The 17,082-nt window shown below is 38.4% G+C and overlaps 1 protein-coding gene across 1 annotated transcript in view; it reads right to left on the bottom strand.

Moving 5' to 3' along the window:
- Window positions 1-2,089: 2,089 nt before the first annotated feature.
- Window positions 2,090-17,082, bottom strand: part of tmtopsa (teleost multiple tissue opsin a) — a 64,694-nt gene continuing 49,701 nt past the window's right edge. The window contains exon 4 of the mRNA XM_079347346.1: window positions 2,090-3,412. Coding sequence (XP_079203472.1) covers window positions 3,131-3,412 — 282 coding nt within the window. The 3' untranslated portion in view covers window positions 2,090-3,130. The remainder of the gene's footprint in view (window positions 3,413-17,082) is intronic.

Genomic DNA, 17,082 nt, shown 5'->3' on the forward strand with positions numbered 1-17,082 from the left:
CCTTTCAGAACTAAACTCAATTATTTCTGCCAGAAGACACCACCACATCAGTTACTTAAACTGGAAGCCTGCCTCAAGGACATCAGGACCTAAATGATCAGAAACTTTTTGCTGCTCAACTCAGACAAGACAAGTTATTGTGATTGGACCTAAGAATCTCAGAGAGACTTTTTCTGATGATTTAACGGCCCGTTGAGGTATCAGCGTGGTCTCTCGTACCACTGTTAGGAATCTAGGAGTTCTTTTTGATCAGGATTTGTCCTTGAACTCTCACAGTTTAGCTGTTCCGTCATGAGCTCCGGTCTGCTGGAGATTTCTACCTGTTAAAGGGACGTTTTTTCTTCCCACGCTGTGACGGATTAAGCTGGGCTCTTGTAATATAGCCATAAATAAGGTATTTTACCTGCTTTTTGTAAACATAACAATGAGCATGGTCTGATTACCTGCTTTTTTGTTAATGTTAACAAACAAAGTAAGGTCCTCTACCTGCTTTTGCAAAGTGTCTCAAATACACCTGTTGTGAATTGATGCTATACAAATAAAAATTGATTTGATTGTAATTAACTTCTGCGGGGGATCATTGATAAACTTGTGCTGTGTTCAGCTGTAGTTGTATTCTTTCATTGCTGAGGCCACCTTTCATTATGTTATTTCTTGCATTAGCTGTAAGAACAGATAGGATAGCTCAGCTAAAGTTACTTATGTGTATGATTAATATTCTTTTCATGAATAGCAAAGCAATTTGTTGCTCACTTTTTACTGACCAATTTAAATGCATGATGTCACGATCTTCATGTTCTTCTCCTTCCTACTCATCTTTTGAATCAGGCAGCTTGATTATGTTATATTGTGCTGATTGTTAGTGCTGCTGTTCTGTGTGTGAGGACCTCCCTAAAAAGTTATTGACAACTTAAAGTGAAGGTAATGGTCAATTATATGTGTTTATAATAATATTTCATATTAAGCCCTAGCTAAAGTTTGGTCAGGAATACTTAAGTCTGTACACGTTGGGCTCATTATTGATTTCTTATACTATTCTGCATACACTCCATTCTTGTATGCTCATTCATATTTTCCTGCAGTCATCAGCTCTTTTTATCACCTAATCACCTCATCTATGCAATAGCAGTGCAACACACCCTCATTATTAGCCTATCTTATTTTTGCATTGAATACTACTTTTGTGCCTCCTATACATGAATGCCATCCTTGGTGCATCCCTACTACTCCATATCACCATCCAGTCTTCAGATTGATCAGTTTCATCATTTCATCAAGAACACCTCCACCACCAGTGTCTTCACTCCTCTTGGGGAAACATCTTGCTGTTGATTAGGGCAGACACCCTTCAAAAACTAAATTCCCTCTTGAGTCTGAATGCCAAAGGATTTCAGACAAAAAATAATTTTCATACTACAGTTGTGCATTGAATGCTTACAATCTTTATTTAGCATGTTTACTAAATTTCTGTATGCTGCATATCTATCTAAAAGCCTTCTTCAATTTAACAGTGGTGGTTGTCTTTGAACCTTAATGTCTTAATGAAACTATCAAGTAGTGTGTTATTGTTATGATCTGGTATTAACTAACATAATAAAGGTACTCCATGTTTCTTTTTCGACTTGCAACTGAACACAGTTGATTTGAGTGTGACTACATTTCCAGCTCCAAGATCTGAGTTCTGAGGTAAATGGAACGCACCATCAGTGTGTAGGGACTTGGTTTGGGAACTTGAGGGTCGCCCGTTCAAGTCCAGGTGCAGACCAAATTGGTCTGGTTGCTGGAGAAATGAATGTTCACTTCCTGAGAATTGCCGAGGTGCCCTTGAGCAAAGAGCCCCCCCTCCTCCAGTTCAGCCTATGTGCGAGTCTCAATAACTGAGTTTGACATGGAATTTCCCCCTGCGGGATTATTGAAATATATTGTATTTTCTTCTTTTTCTCGATGACACTTATTAATAGCTCCCTCTACCATCAGTAGGAGAGTGGTTGTGATTGGGTAGGCGTGGCCTATGGTGTCAAAGTGCAAAGCAGTAAACAAGTTCATTTACTAACAAGTACAATAATTTCATTTAGATACAAACACTTTATTTACCAGCACCCCTCAAAAAGTATTCAAAGTTCTCCAGCTTTGGTATCAACTCATGTACATTAATTTATACAAGACAGCACATAGAAAACAGCTACTGTGCTAAAAGTGACTTACAAAATAATTCTCAGGATTGCTGCACGTATCAAACATCTGTTTCAGTGCTGCACATAAAACATGTACAAACTGTATTTCTCCACCAAAATTCCATATTATTCCAAGAGTGCACATGCACATTTCTTTATTCAAGGAACCTAAAAGTAATCTCCAACATGCACCTACTTCTTTTACTTCAAAGTCACTAAACTTTGAAAATACTTTTATGTTGCTAGGATGCTAGCAATGCTACGAGTCCATAAAGCCACTTGTATAAAAATCACTCAATGCGAAACAATGAAAATATTTTCAATTGTGGTTAGTTAAATAAAGAGCAGTGGCTTGGTCTAAAAGCTAAACAGACTGACACTCGAAAATGATTGCATGTGCATTCTCATCTTTCCTTCTATGAGAGTTTAATCTTTTCTATTAAATACCAACATCAAATTACTTGTGAATAAACATTGTGTTCTTTAACCTAGCTTTGCAATGTCAGTCAATAACTAGTCAATACAAAAATCTCATAAATCATCTTATCCCTTGCTTGGCACTCTGACCACTTTTCAGTTATGACTGCTCAACACAAGACATTGTACAAAAATAAATGCTTCACTGTTCAAATAACAGTCCGACTGTGCTTTTTTCAAAGAACATCCTTAAAATGACCATTGCTAGCAAGACAAGACGGCTATATCTGCATTTATGCCAGAAAACACAGACTCCCTGCTTCTGAACTCTAACGGTCTCATATTTCTGCACATATTGTCAGACGACAGTCCAGGAGTGATCCTCCGCTACTGGTCCATCCTCTTTTTGAACCATGGCTGAGCTGATGAAACAGCTGCATTAAATCCACTTGGAAAGGCAGGCTGCTTCAGTAACACCACCTTTCTCATTATTAATGAATTTGGGGCAGGGGACTTTATTTCATAGTTAATGCCAATCATCAGCCATCCAAGTGGGCCACCGGCGATACTACGACAGGTTTGTGGATGTCTGAAGAGGGGGGTCTGGTGACATCAATAGTAGGTTCATAGGAAGGTCCCAGTTGGGGGATGGTGGTGGCTGGTTGACCCAGAGAGGCTACCATAAATAGAAAGTCATTGGTACGTCGGGGGCCAGTGACGACACCCCTCATGACCTTGGTGGCGACTTTGGAGGAGCTTTTTACGCTTGAGCCTCTTCGAGGAACCTCACAACTCAGCAGCGCTTGGAAACATCTGTAAAACTGGAGCACACAAACAACAGAAACAACAAAAAACAAGATCAGAAATGTAGTGCACTACAAATTTACACATGAGGCCAAAGAGAATAAAAAATAAACAGTGACCAGAGAGAGAGCACTTCTGTAATCAGATGGTAGACCCTCTGAAAACAATGGTCCACATATATGCTCAGGGAATTTTTTTTTTGTAATGTTTCTAAAGTATCAAACTTAATTAATTACAATCTCAATCATGAGCGTGAACAATTACTAATGTCTAATCGTTTATGTAATTTTGTCTTTTGAATGTGAAGATGAGAGAAAAGACAGAATTGAATAAAGCCAGCTCTATTTTTTCTCACAAATCTTGTATTACGTTTTTGTTCTCTAATCACAGTAGATTTGCATTTTGTCCTTAACCCATAAAAGCCCACACCCATTTCCCCTTTTAGGGAAATTATGTGTTACAGCACAGGCCAAATGGATCATAAATAACACATTTCTAAACATTTTTTCAATAGCACCCTCTTTTGTCATACATCTGACAAGTTACACATTTGTCACATTGGGCATTTACTGTGCTTTTTTTCTTCAATTGAAAATAAATGAGATTAAAACTGTTGATGCTCAGTAACAAACATTTGCAGTTATTTGCATTCAGAAACAGAAACAATACCTTTCCAAAAGTTTAAACAACAATTGTGGTCTTCTCAAACCAGTTTTTAGTGCATTAGAGAGCAACTAAATATAAATACGATGAACAGCTTTTTGGCACATTACTTCAGGCAAAATGGTACGTCTTGAAGCAGTTTAGCTCCTTTGTGAAACATAGACACATGTCACATTTCTCACAGAGGGTGGTGGTTGCATTGACTTTGCAGAACCTCTTTTTTAACATTTTGCTTCTTCTTTTTATTCATACTACAAACAAATTATAATGACATTGGATTAAATAGAATAAAACATCTTACTTGTTAGTGTAACTAATCTTTTGTCTCTTTCATTGCCAACTTACATGTATGTAAATGACATACAAACTTGTTCATAAAGTTTCATTTTATTAATTATTTTAATTAATTTCCCATGAAATTGTTTGTTCATATTTGTTTGAATATTGTTTGACTTCATCTTTAGTTACTATATTGATTAAAAAATGATTGAATGGGCTTAAGTTATAGAACAATTTACTACAATTTTCTTTGATTGTGACAAATATGTCACATGGGATTTTCATGATTATCTTAGGAGTAAAAGACATATTTGTCAAAAAATAAATAAATAAAAAAAAATAAAATAAAAAATGTTAGTGAGGTTTATTTGCAAAAAGTGGCATTTTTTTGGTTGATCTTCAAATTTAGGAAAGTTAACACAATGTATACTGGCTATGGAAAAGAAATAAAATGAAAATACGTTCATATTGTATGTTGCTTATCATGGGATTATTTCAAGAGTTTCTCTTGCATATGGTATTATACAGTTTTACTCTCAAAAGTCCAAGGTTGACAAAACAATATCACTCTTGACAGCTTTAAATCTTTACTGACGTGCAAAAATGCATTATGCTCAGTTAAGAAATTCTATAAAAGTTTTAAACAAAAACTTTGGAGAATGACTTGTCACCTAACTTTACTCACACACTTAAACAGTAAATCAGATGTTTATTCTGCCTTGACAAAACTTGTAGACAGGTTTACTCTTCCACATTCTCACACCTGCAAGCTTCTTAGTACAGGTATAGACTTTAAAATATGAACATAGCCTTGGTGTTGTCAACCATTGGTTTCTGAAACAGGCTTTTGAAGCTTATTTATGGTGGTTGCCACATTAGATATACTGTCTCAAACTGTCTCTTGACAAACAACTTCTTCAATTAACAGCTCTCTGAGGCCAGGCATACAATGTGGGAACTGAGGCTTTTTCTGACCCAGTTTTGAGCAACATGACTGATTTTGGAAGTGGACCGGATTTCAGTTCCATGGTATGTTGTTTGGATGCATGATACATGCAGGGACTAGGGCCAATATGTCCTGATCAGCTCCAGATCCGTCAGATAGATTTTTTGCATGTGACACATTTTGGTCAGCTAACAGAATAATGTTGCAAAGTGAAAGCAGAGCCACAAGCTAATTACCCAAGAGGCTTAGAAGTTTGTCTCCTGATTGTGCTCACGCAAAATGGCTGATGGCTTCTAAAAACACCATTACAATATGACCCATGCAGTGTGAGAGCTCAGGTCATGCCTGATAATCAGATTGTGCCCTATATCTGAATATGTCAAGTCACGTATAGGCTGACTTGACATTTCACCACAACATTTACACCATCGTACAGTGTATGCTCAACTTTAGGCCAACAAGCGTTTCTTCTTGTCTAGTATTGTCTTCTTTTCAAGATGGTACTTGTAAAAGAAATACTGTGAGCCAGAACCATTGCTTGACTAAATTTGTTGATGAACAGATATAAGACAAAGAAAGAGGAATTTAGCTCGTCAACATTTCACCTTTGTTGAAGACTCTCTCATTTCACAGGTCTTGAAACTCACAGGAATTGTATCCATGCCTAATTTTTGGCCACTGCCAACCCTTCTGAGAAAGAAAGTAAAGGCTGGTTCACACGGCAGGATTTTAAAATTCCTAAACCTTAGTGACCACACACATGGCAATAAATAAAAAGACGTTTCACAGTATTGGTCATACAGTGTGTGGTGTGCGTCCACACGATAACATCAACACACCACACACGAACCGATTTCACTTGGGAACGTCCCCCGATCAGACGGGAAAACTCGCAAAACCTCTCGAGATCAAACGTGATTCCAGAGTCAACAAACGGACGAAGAGGATGCAATGGTGACCGTTTGTGCTTTTTTTTTTTTTCTGAAAAAAAAATGAAAAAAAAGAGGCCTTGGTCAAAGGAGTGGAGACAATGGGAGCATGGACCGTACTTGCTACATGATGATATGAAGGTGAGTTGTTGTTGTTGTTGTTTTGCTCCCAGCGTTTCCTCGCCATTACTTCACTTCGCTTTCTGATTGGCTACGCATCACAGTCAACAGGCTTGTGCTTGTTTTCCCCTTGGGGTACACCACACACGATGAGAAATCGGGGCAAAACAATCCAACATGTTGAATATCCCCGATTTGAGATGGGAGCGGTCTCGACATTCTTCCTGCAGTCGGGGCCAAAATTGGCCTAATTATCCTACCATGTTAACCAGCCTTAAGGGGGCAAAGGTCTGGATGTTTAGTGGAAATGTAGCACACATTTCAGCCTGGAGTCCAGCTCTTATTACAAGTCCATAATGTTAAAATACCCCTGACGTTGTATTTTAAGTAGTGCAAGTAAAAATAACTAAACAAATGTTGAGACTGACATATGAGCTCTCCTTGTTAAAGAATTGCATCAAGACAATCTATTCTTGTAAAAAGTTACTTCTTGTGCAAATACATGGGCCTAAATAATCCTTGGTGTTTCCTTATTGTTATAGAAAAACAGTTTTTTTATTAGCATAATGTTAGCCACAATGTATGGCAGGACATAGGTCTGGCTACATATAGTGGGGCCTTAAATGCCAAGAACAATGATGAACTTATAGGTTTCTTTCAACTTAAGTTACAATCAAACAAGCTTCACGATTGTCAAGGATATATCTATATAAAAACAGTCTGTAGTAACTAGAATCTGCCTTTAAATTAAAGCTTACTGATAGCATATTATATACTGATGCAGAATTTACTGTTGTGTTAAAGCTGAGCTTCAACTTTTCTTCGAGGTCAAACCTCTCTGACGATAATAATTCACAAGAGTAAATTAAACATGAAGAATAAGGTAGCCAAATCAAATAATTCTATGACTGATAATTTGCAAATGACAGTGGCCTTTTACCTCTGTAATGCTTTCCTCATCTGTTTGTTAACTGAACACAGCATCCAGGAAAGTAAGGGGAAGTCAGTGTCATAAATTTAATAAGCCTAATTGTAAATTTAATGATCTCATTAAAAGTGACATCTTCTCAGCTGAAAGATTGATTGAGACGGAGAAGGTTATCGTCACATGTCAACGATGTAAAATGGATTATGTACACAGAGGATAATGTTGGGATTTCTACTGTCCATTTTTTGACAGTCATGTAATAGCATGTTCAGATTACAAAGAAATAAATGACCATGAACACTTTTTCACAAACTGATATGCTTGAACTGTTACAGGACTACCCTGACATAAATACTGTATTCTGAAAAACAGAGAATCAGAACAGCTCCATACAGAAAGGATGGTCAAGCGGTTTTCAAGGTACAAAGGAAACACATAGAAATGTGTACACTCTCTGTCAAGGTCTAATAAATAGTGAATGGACCCCTGGATACATTTTTCAATTGAAGGAACAGACCTGAAAGTCTCAAGATTATTAGGATTTCATGCAGATCTTCCTGTTTTACACCAGCCTCGACACATAACAGAGCCCCTGTGTTTCCTAGCTCAAAGATTGGGGATCTGCAGATGGACAGATGGAGAGATTCTGAATAATTGAGGACCCGGGCTGCAGGTTCAGAGCATAACACTGCATTCAGGTTATTTGGCTCTACTTAAAATTCTAGACGTTTCCAACCTTGTCCTGGAAATATTCACACTTGAGAAAGGTACATGACTGTGTAATTCATTTTTAAGTCCACTTCTCTAGCCCCTGTTAAAATGCCATTCTTGAGTAAACGTAGTATACTTAGTATACTTTATTAATTTAATGTATACTTATAGTCTACTACATTTTCTCATGAGTGCAAAGTGAGATGAAACTCTTTCACAGAATCAGGTTTGTATGAACAGTCCAATTCACACATTGAAACCATTTCTGCTTTTAATAATAATAAACATAGTGAGAGTCTTGGGGAAAAAGTAAAAGGGTTAATGAAGGTAAAAGTTAATCACAAAACAGTAGTACAAACAATCATTAATACCAGAAACATGAAGATATCAAGAACATTTGTATAGAGTTTGAATGTAAATGTGGATTACAACAAAGCTTAAAAGCAGACCCAGAGTTTTGGCTTGCTCAAATTTTCATTTTAACATAACTCCCACCTTTTAGTTTCCTTTCAAATAAAATGTGTCTAAGGTTCTATATATTTATTATTTCAACATGAAAAGACCACAATAAACAGCATTTTAATCCTGATAATTAAAACTTGACGGAGTGACTGTTTTTTTTGGTGCTTGCGCTAACACCTTTTGACCCCTCCTAATACAGATTTTTAGCGGAGAAGGTAAAGCTGTTTGCAGGTAAATAACAGAGGGGTGAATGTTTAGCTTTTTGAACTGTGGTGTCACATGTTCGTGGACTTTTTCCAGGGGCCTGAAAAGGAAGCTCCGGTTGACTGTCGAACCTCAAAAACAGGAAGACCACTGCAAATTCTGTCTTGGCCATGGGACAGTGGACCAGCCCTTTAACCTCACTCCAATGTGTTTTGTCGAACTAGAGAAGGCTTACATTCTCGTCCCTCAAGAGGTGTAATGCAGGAATATGGGGTCCTAGGGCCGACTTTTGAGTCACACATTATTCTCTGTGGTCACACTGTGTATGACCTACAGGTCAAGAAAGAGAGCAGGCGAGCAGGGTACGTAAAGAAGCAAGACAATCACCATCTCTCTGTGTTGTGGATGCATACTCTCTCCCCTCAGCTGTCCAAAAATCTCTCTGAGGAGTTGTGCAATAATGGAAGAGAGGGGAATGGTCACCAAACACAAATGGTCGAGGATGAAGTTAGTTTATACACAGACGCATCGAGGCTAAGGTCAAGAGAAACATGGAGGCAATGACAGATGGATAAAGAATGGCATAGAGATCAAGGGAGGGAATACACAGAGTATTTTTATGAAAGGGTTGAGCTGAACAACAAGTCATCTTTTAACACACTCAAGGCCTGATTCACAAAGGGATTGCGTGGCCTTTGCACATGCTGAACGTGGGCAGAATATGACAGGAAGACGACGTCCAATTCACAAAGTGCAAAACTGGTCCCTTTTGTAGCAAAAAAAGTCTTAAACATGAGTCTTCTGACAGTTGGTGGTAACTGCACCACAGCATTTATAAGGGATGTCACTTCCAGATGTTTCAGTATTCAGGACCATTCCACTTCTTTGTATGATCTTGACATAAATCATTTCTACAGCCTAAGGATGTTTTACTAAAATTGCTTAGTTATTATTAATCATCACCTCACCCCCATCCTACAGCATCTCCACTGGCTCCCGGTCAACCAAAGAATTATTTTCAAACTGCTCCTTTACACTTTCATGGCCATCCACAACCTCGCCCCTCCATATCTATCTGACCTCCTCCTCATCGCCGATCCAGTCCGCTCCCTCAGATCCTCTTCCTCCATCCACCTCACTGTGCCCTTGGCCCGCCTCAACACCATGGGGAGCAGGGCCTTCAGTCACTCTGCTCCCAAGCTCTGGACTCCCTCCCCCTCTTCAAATCCAGACTCAAAACCCACCTGTTCAGAACTGCATACTCCATCTAACCATAATCTGCCCTCAACTTCGCCACTTCTGTTTTGTTTCCTGTTTGATTGATTTTTCTTTCTCTTTCTTTTAGTTCACTTTATTAATGTGTATTTTTATGTAATGTACAGTGTCCTTGAGTGACCTGAAAGGCGCTTCAAATTAAATGTATTATTATGATTATGATTATTATTATTATTAAGAGTTAAATCCTTCCAGGGCTGTCTGATGATCATATGGAACATCAAAATCAATATTTTAACGAGACTGTAGACAAGGAGACTTTTATTAACAATTCATTTAATAGACCTAATGAAGAGAGTACATGGTAGGAAGTATTTAACCCAATTTACCCACCACTTCATCCATATTTATATTTCCTGCAACATATCATTTCTTAGATTGTGCGAGTGACTGAATTAATACAGATTGCAGTTTTCTGTTTGAAGTTGTCAAATGATTGAAATGATTCTTTGATCGTTAAAAGAGCACCTTCCTGGAAAACAAATGCACAACGAAACCCTGAAAAGTTTCTTCATAGATTAGATCCAAAGTTGGCTAACTTTTTTAAGAAACCATGCAACTAAAATGCACAGTAACTTTCTTCACCTCAGGATTGCAATAAAATGTGTTCAAATGCACTTTGAAAACCTTATATTTATGTAAAAAGTGGGCTGTTTCCTATAAACCAATGCAAATGTATACCAGTATAAAATGCAGAGAAGTGTTGTCATAACTGCAGTTGCCATCATCACCGACAACATGTGGCCTGACGCAAATGACATTTGCCCCATCCATTGACATATTGCAAGTGGACTCTTTGCTATGCAAAGCGTGCTTTGATGCATGCTGACCACGCCACTGTTGTGCTGACGGCGGCACTTTTAAACAACTTTTCTCCCTCATCAGTTCATACTCATGCTGAAAATGGTGGTGTACCGTTCAGTAAATAAACCTTGTAGAGCTGGTTTGATTTAAGGAGCCCACAAATAAGAGCAACAGTTGACCAGCAGAGGTGGGAAGGGGGTCCATATTCCACATCAATACCGTAGGTATACTGACAGCTGAACTACCATATTGGTAACCAACACGATTTAAAACTACACATCGAAACATATGGTGCTTGAAAGAGCAACTGCACAGAAACTACAGTACACTGATCTCCCCTCCCCCTTCCTATAGGTGTATAGTTCATCTTCATTTCTCTTTGTTGGCTTTCATTGACTAACTTTGTTTTTTTACAGCAAAAATACAAAGTTCAGAGGGGCAATGAGAGTGAGGGCTGTCAGATGGAGCTTCCTTAGGGAGGTTTCTTAGTGTCATTGCAACATTTGCACATTTTTGGCCACTGCTTTGGTTTAAGTTTTTAGGCCTTAAGGGTCCCCTACTGGCCAGGGGGCCCAAACAGTTGCCTGACTTGCCTGTTGACAAGCAGCGCCTTTCATGCTATCCTAAGTTGCAGTAACAGGTTTCAGAATTTTATGGACATCAACAATAGTCTGTGTAATGCTAAAGAGATGAGTTTCTATTTAAAATATCCAAATAAAAAGAAGATCATTAACAATGATATAAGGCATTGCATTAAAAACTGTGAGGTAAATTGGCCCAGTGGCCCCTAAAGTCAAGTCACAAATGCAATTAACTTCTAGATCGGATCAAAATGTAGGGCCTAATAACAGATGTGTTGCATTACAAACTGTAGTTTATTACTGTACTGTTGGTACCACAAATCATTACATTTTCCAAAGGACAACCTGACTTCTCATAAAACTGACCCTTGAGCAAGGTTGCCGAGGTTGTCGTAAAGCCCAGTAACTTCAACATTTCTGGGTATAGTGTTAGGTGGCGGTTGCTCATTATGTAGGGGCTTGTGGTATAAGGATTGAGGGGCCTCTGGTTTAGGTTCCAATATAAGGTTCCAGCATTTTGGCAAAATATGCTTGGTTCGGTACAGGATTGATCCTGATCCTGATCTCATGTGTTTCAGGTTAAAAAAAAAACAACAGTCCAGCTCATAACCTCAAATTGTTGTTTTTGCGCTTGTATCTTTTGATTATATTAACAATTGTCTTTAAGATGAGTGAACTTTACAAGTTCTGATTGGTATGTAATATTTGGACTGTGACAGGTAACAGTGTTAAAACATTTCTAATCTGTCTTGGTCTTAGCTGACGTGACAGATGTACAAGTTCCAACCAAAGAGAGAAAACAGCATATCTCGAAACAGTGGAAGTTATTTTGGGAAGAGATTTTTTCCAGTGCCTTTTTTTCATATACCAACTAGATAGCTGAATTTGCAATTCAGCCGAAACAAAGTGCTGATCTGATTCCATTGGGAGAGTCTTCATGGTATTGTAATAACGCAAATGTTGCATTCCTTGTGTTTACAGTATCTATTATAGCTGTGAGTTACTCGCATTTGGTCCTTTCAAAGAAGAGAAGCATTGACCATTTATGCTGTTACAGAGATGATTTTGATTAAAAGCCTGTTGTTAAAGTAAATGTGTAGGCAGTGTTTTCTCAGAGAAAATCTCAAACAGTCAAATTAACAGTCCAAAATATCAAACTTAGTGAATCTCTAATGGGGAGGAAAATGCCACCCAAAAAAGGCAGGTGTATTCATTATGCTGTAATCCACTCTGTCCTGCACTTGATGGTGGTGGTTACGGAAAATGAAACTAGCTATAGGGAAATGATCCATCTGTCATGTTCTTTTTTACTTGTTTTTGTAACATTTAGGAATTAGCATTCATTTAGCTACAAATTCCTACAGTTTTTTTCCATTTTGGAACAAAGTGCTTACCATACATACACTTAGTAAACAGAACAAACAACCACATGTTTATGTATTCACATAAGACAGAAAGAGAATTCTGTATAAACTTACCCATAATTCCTGTGTTTTTCTGTGCAGGTTCATCCCTTCCACCTCCGTGCTCTTGACTGTGCATGTTTCTGATCGTTGATGGGGCAAACACACACCAGCTGCTACTTGTATCTGTACAGCATTTTTAGTCTTCAACTCGCCTCAACTCACAGTTTCCATAGTAACGGGCTGGGAGGAATTGAAGACTGAAAAAGACATACAGGACATTTGGTGTCCCTCTCTTCCACTTTTGGCTCTCACGCTGTCATGAAGTGGTTGATGTGTGGGCTAAAACGTCCCTGTAAGGTCAGTTAGCTGCAGCGAGGTCTGCAGCAAGGAGGGAGGGTAAGATGAAACAGACAGGAGGCTCTGCTGCCTCCAGACGACAGGGTGTAATTTTGTGCTGATTCCAACTTCACACACACACACACACAAAATTGATGACAGGAACTGTGTGAAGAAAGTTTAAACTCCAAGGCAATGTATTACACATGAATGGTTTTAGAAACTGATACGATTTTCTCTCCAATATAAAGTACAGTACACGTTTCTTTGTATAATACATGGAATATATCTAACCAACCGAGAGCAACATTTTCTTAATCCCTAGACATCATTTTGTCTTTCCTCTTAATAACATAGAATGAGATAGTGAAGTTTTATCAGCCCACTCCAGAGGCAGAAAGTTGGTTATCTTTTCTTCTCTATGGTAAACTGTTTCTCAGAAAGGAACAAAACGTTTTAAATCTTTGGTGTAAATGTATTGTCAACTTTAGAGAGTTGCATGATAAGTATAAAATACAAAGCACAGTCCAAACGACACCGCTTTTTCAAAATGAAAGGCACTTATTGTCCTAAAACTAATTATTATCTGTCATCTAAGCACAAACGTTACATGCTGTTATCTTCTAATTCATTTTCATTCAACCTTTTATTAGTCTGAAGTTCTTTATGTCTCAGTCGGGTCAAAACACTTATTTCATAATAAGCTGTCATATTAACCCATAACTTACATTTAGTCCAAGACCCCACAGCATACATGTGTGCCACATCATGTCTGCGCTGTGGTGTTAATCCATCTGAAGGGAGGCATCCTACCGCACTGCAACCATTTCTGAAGCTGAGCGTATAGGCCAGAGCGTCTGGAGATCAAGAATGCTGGAGAACAAACATACTCACAGGTAACTGTGTCTTTCCCAGGTTCATCTGCTGGTTATTTCCTTTTGACTCAGAGTTGATAAAGTCTATACATGGTGTTTTATGTTTAAATGAACTGAATGCTTTTTATACAGTATAACCCTAACTCTACTAGATCTGCTTTGTTCGGCATTGCGCTTGTTAAAAGCGTCTTCATCAAATATTGGGGAGCACAGAGAAGTGGCTCTTCTGGGACGCCTTCAAGTCATGACGCAGGGCATGCTGTGGAAATCTGAGCGTTGACCAGTCTGTTTGCATTCCCCTTGAAGTCTGTTTCGGTCGGAACGCTGCACACATGGATGCTGTCGGGTCTGTATGTAAAAAAAATTAAAAAACGGTATGTGCACGCATAACCTAAAACCCATAGGTAAAAAACAAACAAAAACAAAAGTTAAAACCTGATTCCTATATTGAATGCAGTGATACGTTTTATGGACTCTTTACTAGTGGGATATATAGAAACAGCAATGTAGATGGTCTGAAATAAAAACATTTGGGAGCACAAAGTAAAGCAAACCAGCTGATAGCTTTGTGTTTCTTTAAAACTGTAGCGCAGACTTGACATATCCAGCAGTCTAACCCAATTCCAGCTTCAGATTACCCGTCAAATTCATGTGTACTACAATATAGCAGAACTGACGTACCGGAGACTGCTCTGGTATGCTGATGTTTTTACCAGGTTATATTGAGATTTCTTTGGATGAAATAAATCCATAGGTAAAAAGTTCATGTTTTCCTTCCTTCAGGGAACCAAAAACAAGTTGTAAACACATTGTCATGGAGCTGCTGTTATCACACAGAGCAGGGATTGTGGCTGAATAAACATGGGCAGACAGCATTATGGAACTCTATGCTCACTGAGGTCGGTCGTTTTAACAAAAAGCAACTGTAACGGATATTTGATTGATTATTCATAAATGATATAGGTTTCTGCGTTCTAATCATTGACAAATGGTTGTCATAGCTGCTTAAATTGACGGACAGACATCTATTTCATCAGATTATTTTAAACAATCTGCTGTATGCCGACTTGAAACCCTCAGGCTCCTAATCCTTCACGACTTGTGATTCGTTTGTGAGATTTGTTGAGATGTTGTTGTAGCCCTTTATTATCAGTTTGTTTCCTTTTTTTAATCTTATGTTGCCAACAGTTAAAGCAAAGAGGGACTTTGTTTCATTTGAATGCTTGAAGAAGTTCAAAGGGTGAAAAAATAAAAGACCAGGAACAAAAAACAGACATTTTTTAGTCAGCCACGAGTTCCCAATTACCTCAGACTGCAATCATAGAAAGTGTAAAGGTCACTTAACGACAGAATGCTATGATTGTTAATCAGTGAATGTTATTAACTGGACAGCAGTAGCTCAATCAGTAGGGACTTTGGTTTGGGAATCAGAGGGTCGCTGGTTCAAGTCCAGGAGCTGACCAAAATATGGACATGGGTCTGGTTGTTGGAGGTGTGCCAGGTCACCTCCCGAGTACTGCAGAGGTCTATTTGAGTAAATCAAACCCTCCCCCCCCCCCCCCTCTCTGACATCTCTACTGCGTGTCCACAGGTCCTGTGTGTACATTTTGGGCCCAAGTGTGTGAGAAGCACGTCAATTAATAACAGGGTATTAATAAAGTATATAACATTTAAAAACAAACATGTTTTCTGAAGAACCATTTTGAACCCTGAACATTGGCTCCAGCAGAAGACTCGTCATTCTGTGTGCAGAGCTCTTAACAAAGTGATTTAAATGCAATACATCATTGTGATGAAAGGCACGAGGACATAAGGGCCACGTTAAAAGAAACTTGAATTATCCATTAAACAACACCTATCCTCTGAACACATCCTTATGGGGGCAAAACGACATCAATATTCTGACTGGTAAGGCAATGTGTCTCATTAAACCTGATTTAAATTCACCAAAGACCTGCGCTGGAAATAGCCTGATCTCATTTTCCAGGAATGAGAATCTCACATCCATTTGAAGCATTGTCTGGACTCTGAGCTGTCTTCTTCGTTGGTCCCAAAACTACTGAATTAAAGAGCCTCCAACTGAATGAGTCAACAATCACATGTTGTTTTCCGTAGGTCTATGGATTGAATAAAGTAACACATGGATAAAAGTGAGAGTTGCATGATAGATCTGACGCTCCTTTAAGGTCTGCTGTGATTAATTATTTGGAGTCAAAAGGCTTTGTGTCCCCTAGTCTTTAATACATTATTGAGTGAGTATGTAAAGCTAGTTTATAATCAGCTGTGGTTCTCCACATGTTGGACACTAGAGGCTTAACACGCTGAATGACTGATGTAACATATCTGATGTTGGAGTTCACTTCCTAGCACTGACTGCCTGTTGGCTTTCATCCTGTCTCCTGTCTCTCTGGCCCTCCAGCCAAAAAGCACGAGCAGGGCCGACGCCGTTGAGTTTAGCAGCTGAGGGCCTCAAAACTTTGTCCGTCTTTCCCTCTCAACTTTTGACGGATGGACAGCCGCAAGTCTGCAGTCCCTCAAAATGTTTGCCATGCTCTTTTCATCATTCATCATTGAAAAATATTTGGACATGAAACTTATTGTAATGTGAAATTAAAATATGCCAAATGCTAAAAGGCCAAATATTCAATGCCAAATACAAAAATTGGGAAATTTTGTAAAATGAAATCAAATAATCACATCTGTATACAGTATACTTCTTATTGTTTCTTCTATTTTAATTTGCTCATTTATCTCAAAGCCTTAATCCTCTTGTTCTCAACCTAAGTTTCCATGAGTTTTTATAAGTTATTTTGTTGCTTCAATTCTGATGTTTGTTCGAGTTCCAGTTTGGTGTTTTGTTGTTGTTGTTTTTGATATTATTGATGTAATGATGACGGTTTTGTTTGATAGCGACAACTTTTAAGTTGGTTTCTATACTGGTTAGAGCTCTGAAGAACAGCAGTATTGTACAGCACCTGAGTCCAACCAGACTTAATGTGTTTTTTTTTAACTCACTAACATTGTTTTCTCTTTTCTAGATCCTTGCTTGTGTTTTACTTACTCTTGGAAGTATGTTGTGTTGGATAAAAGCGTCAGTGAATTGTGCTCAGTGAATTGTAGAATTGTAACAGGATCCTATTTACCAGCTTGTAGTTGTAAATCTTTTGA

This window comes from Symphodus melops (genome assembly GCF_947650265.1).
Source record: "Symphodus melops genome assembly, chromosome: 7".
Classification (NCBI taxonomy): domain Eukaryota; kingdom Metazoa; phylum Chordata; class Actinopteri; order Labriformes; family Labridae; genus Symphodus; species Symphodus melops.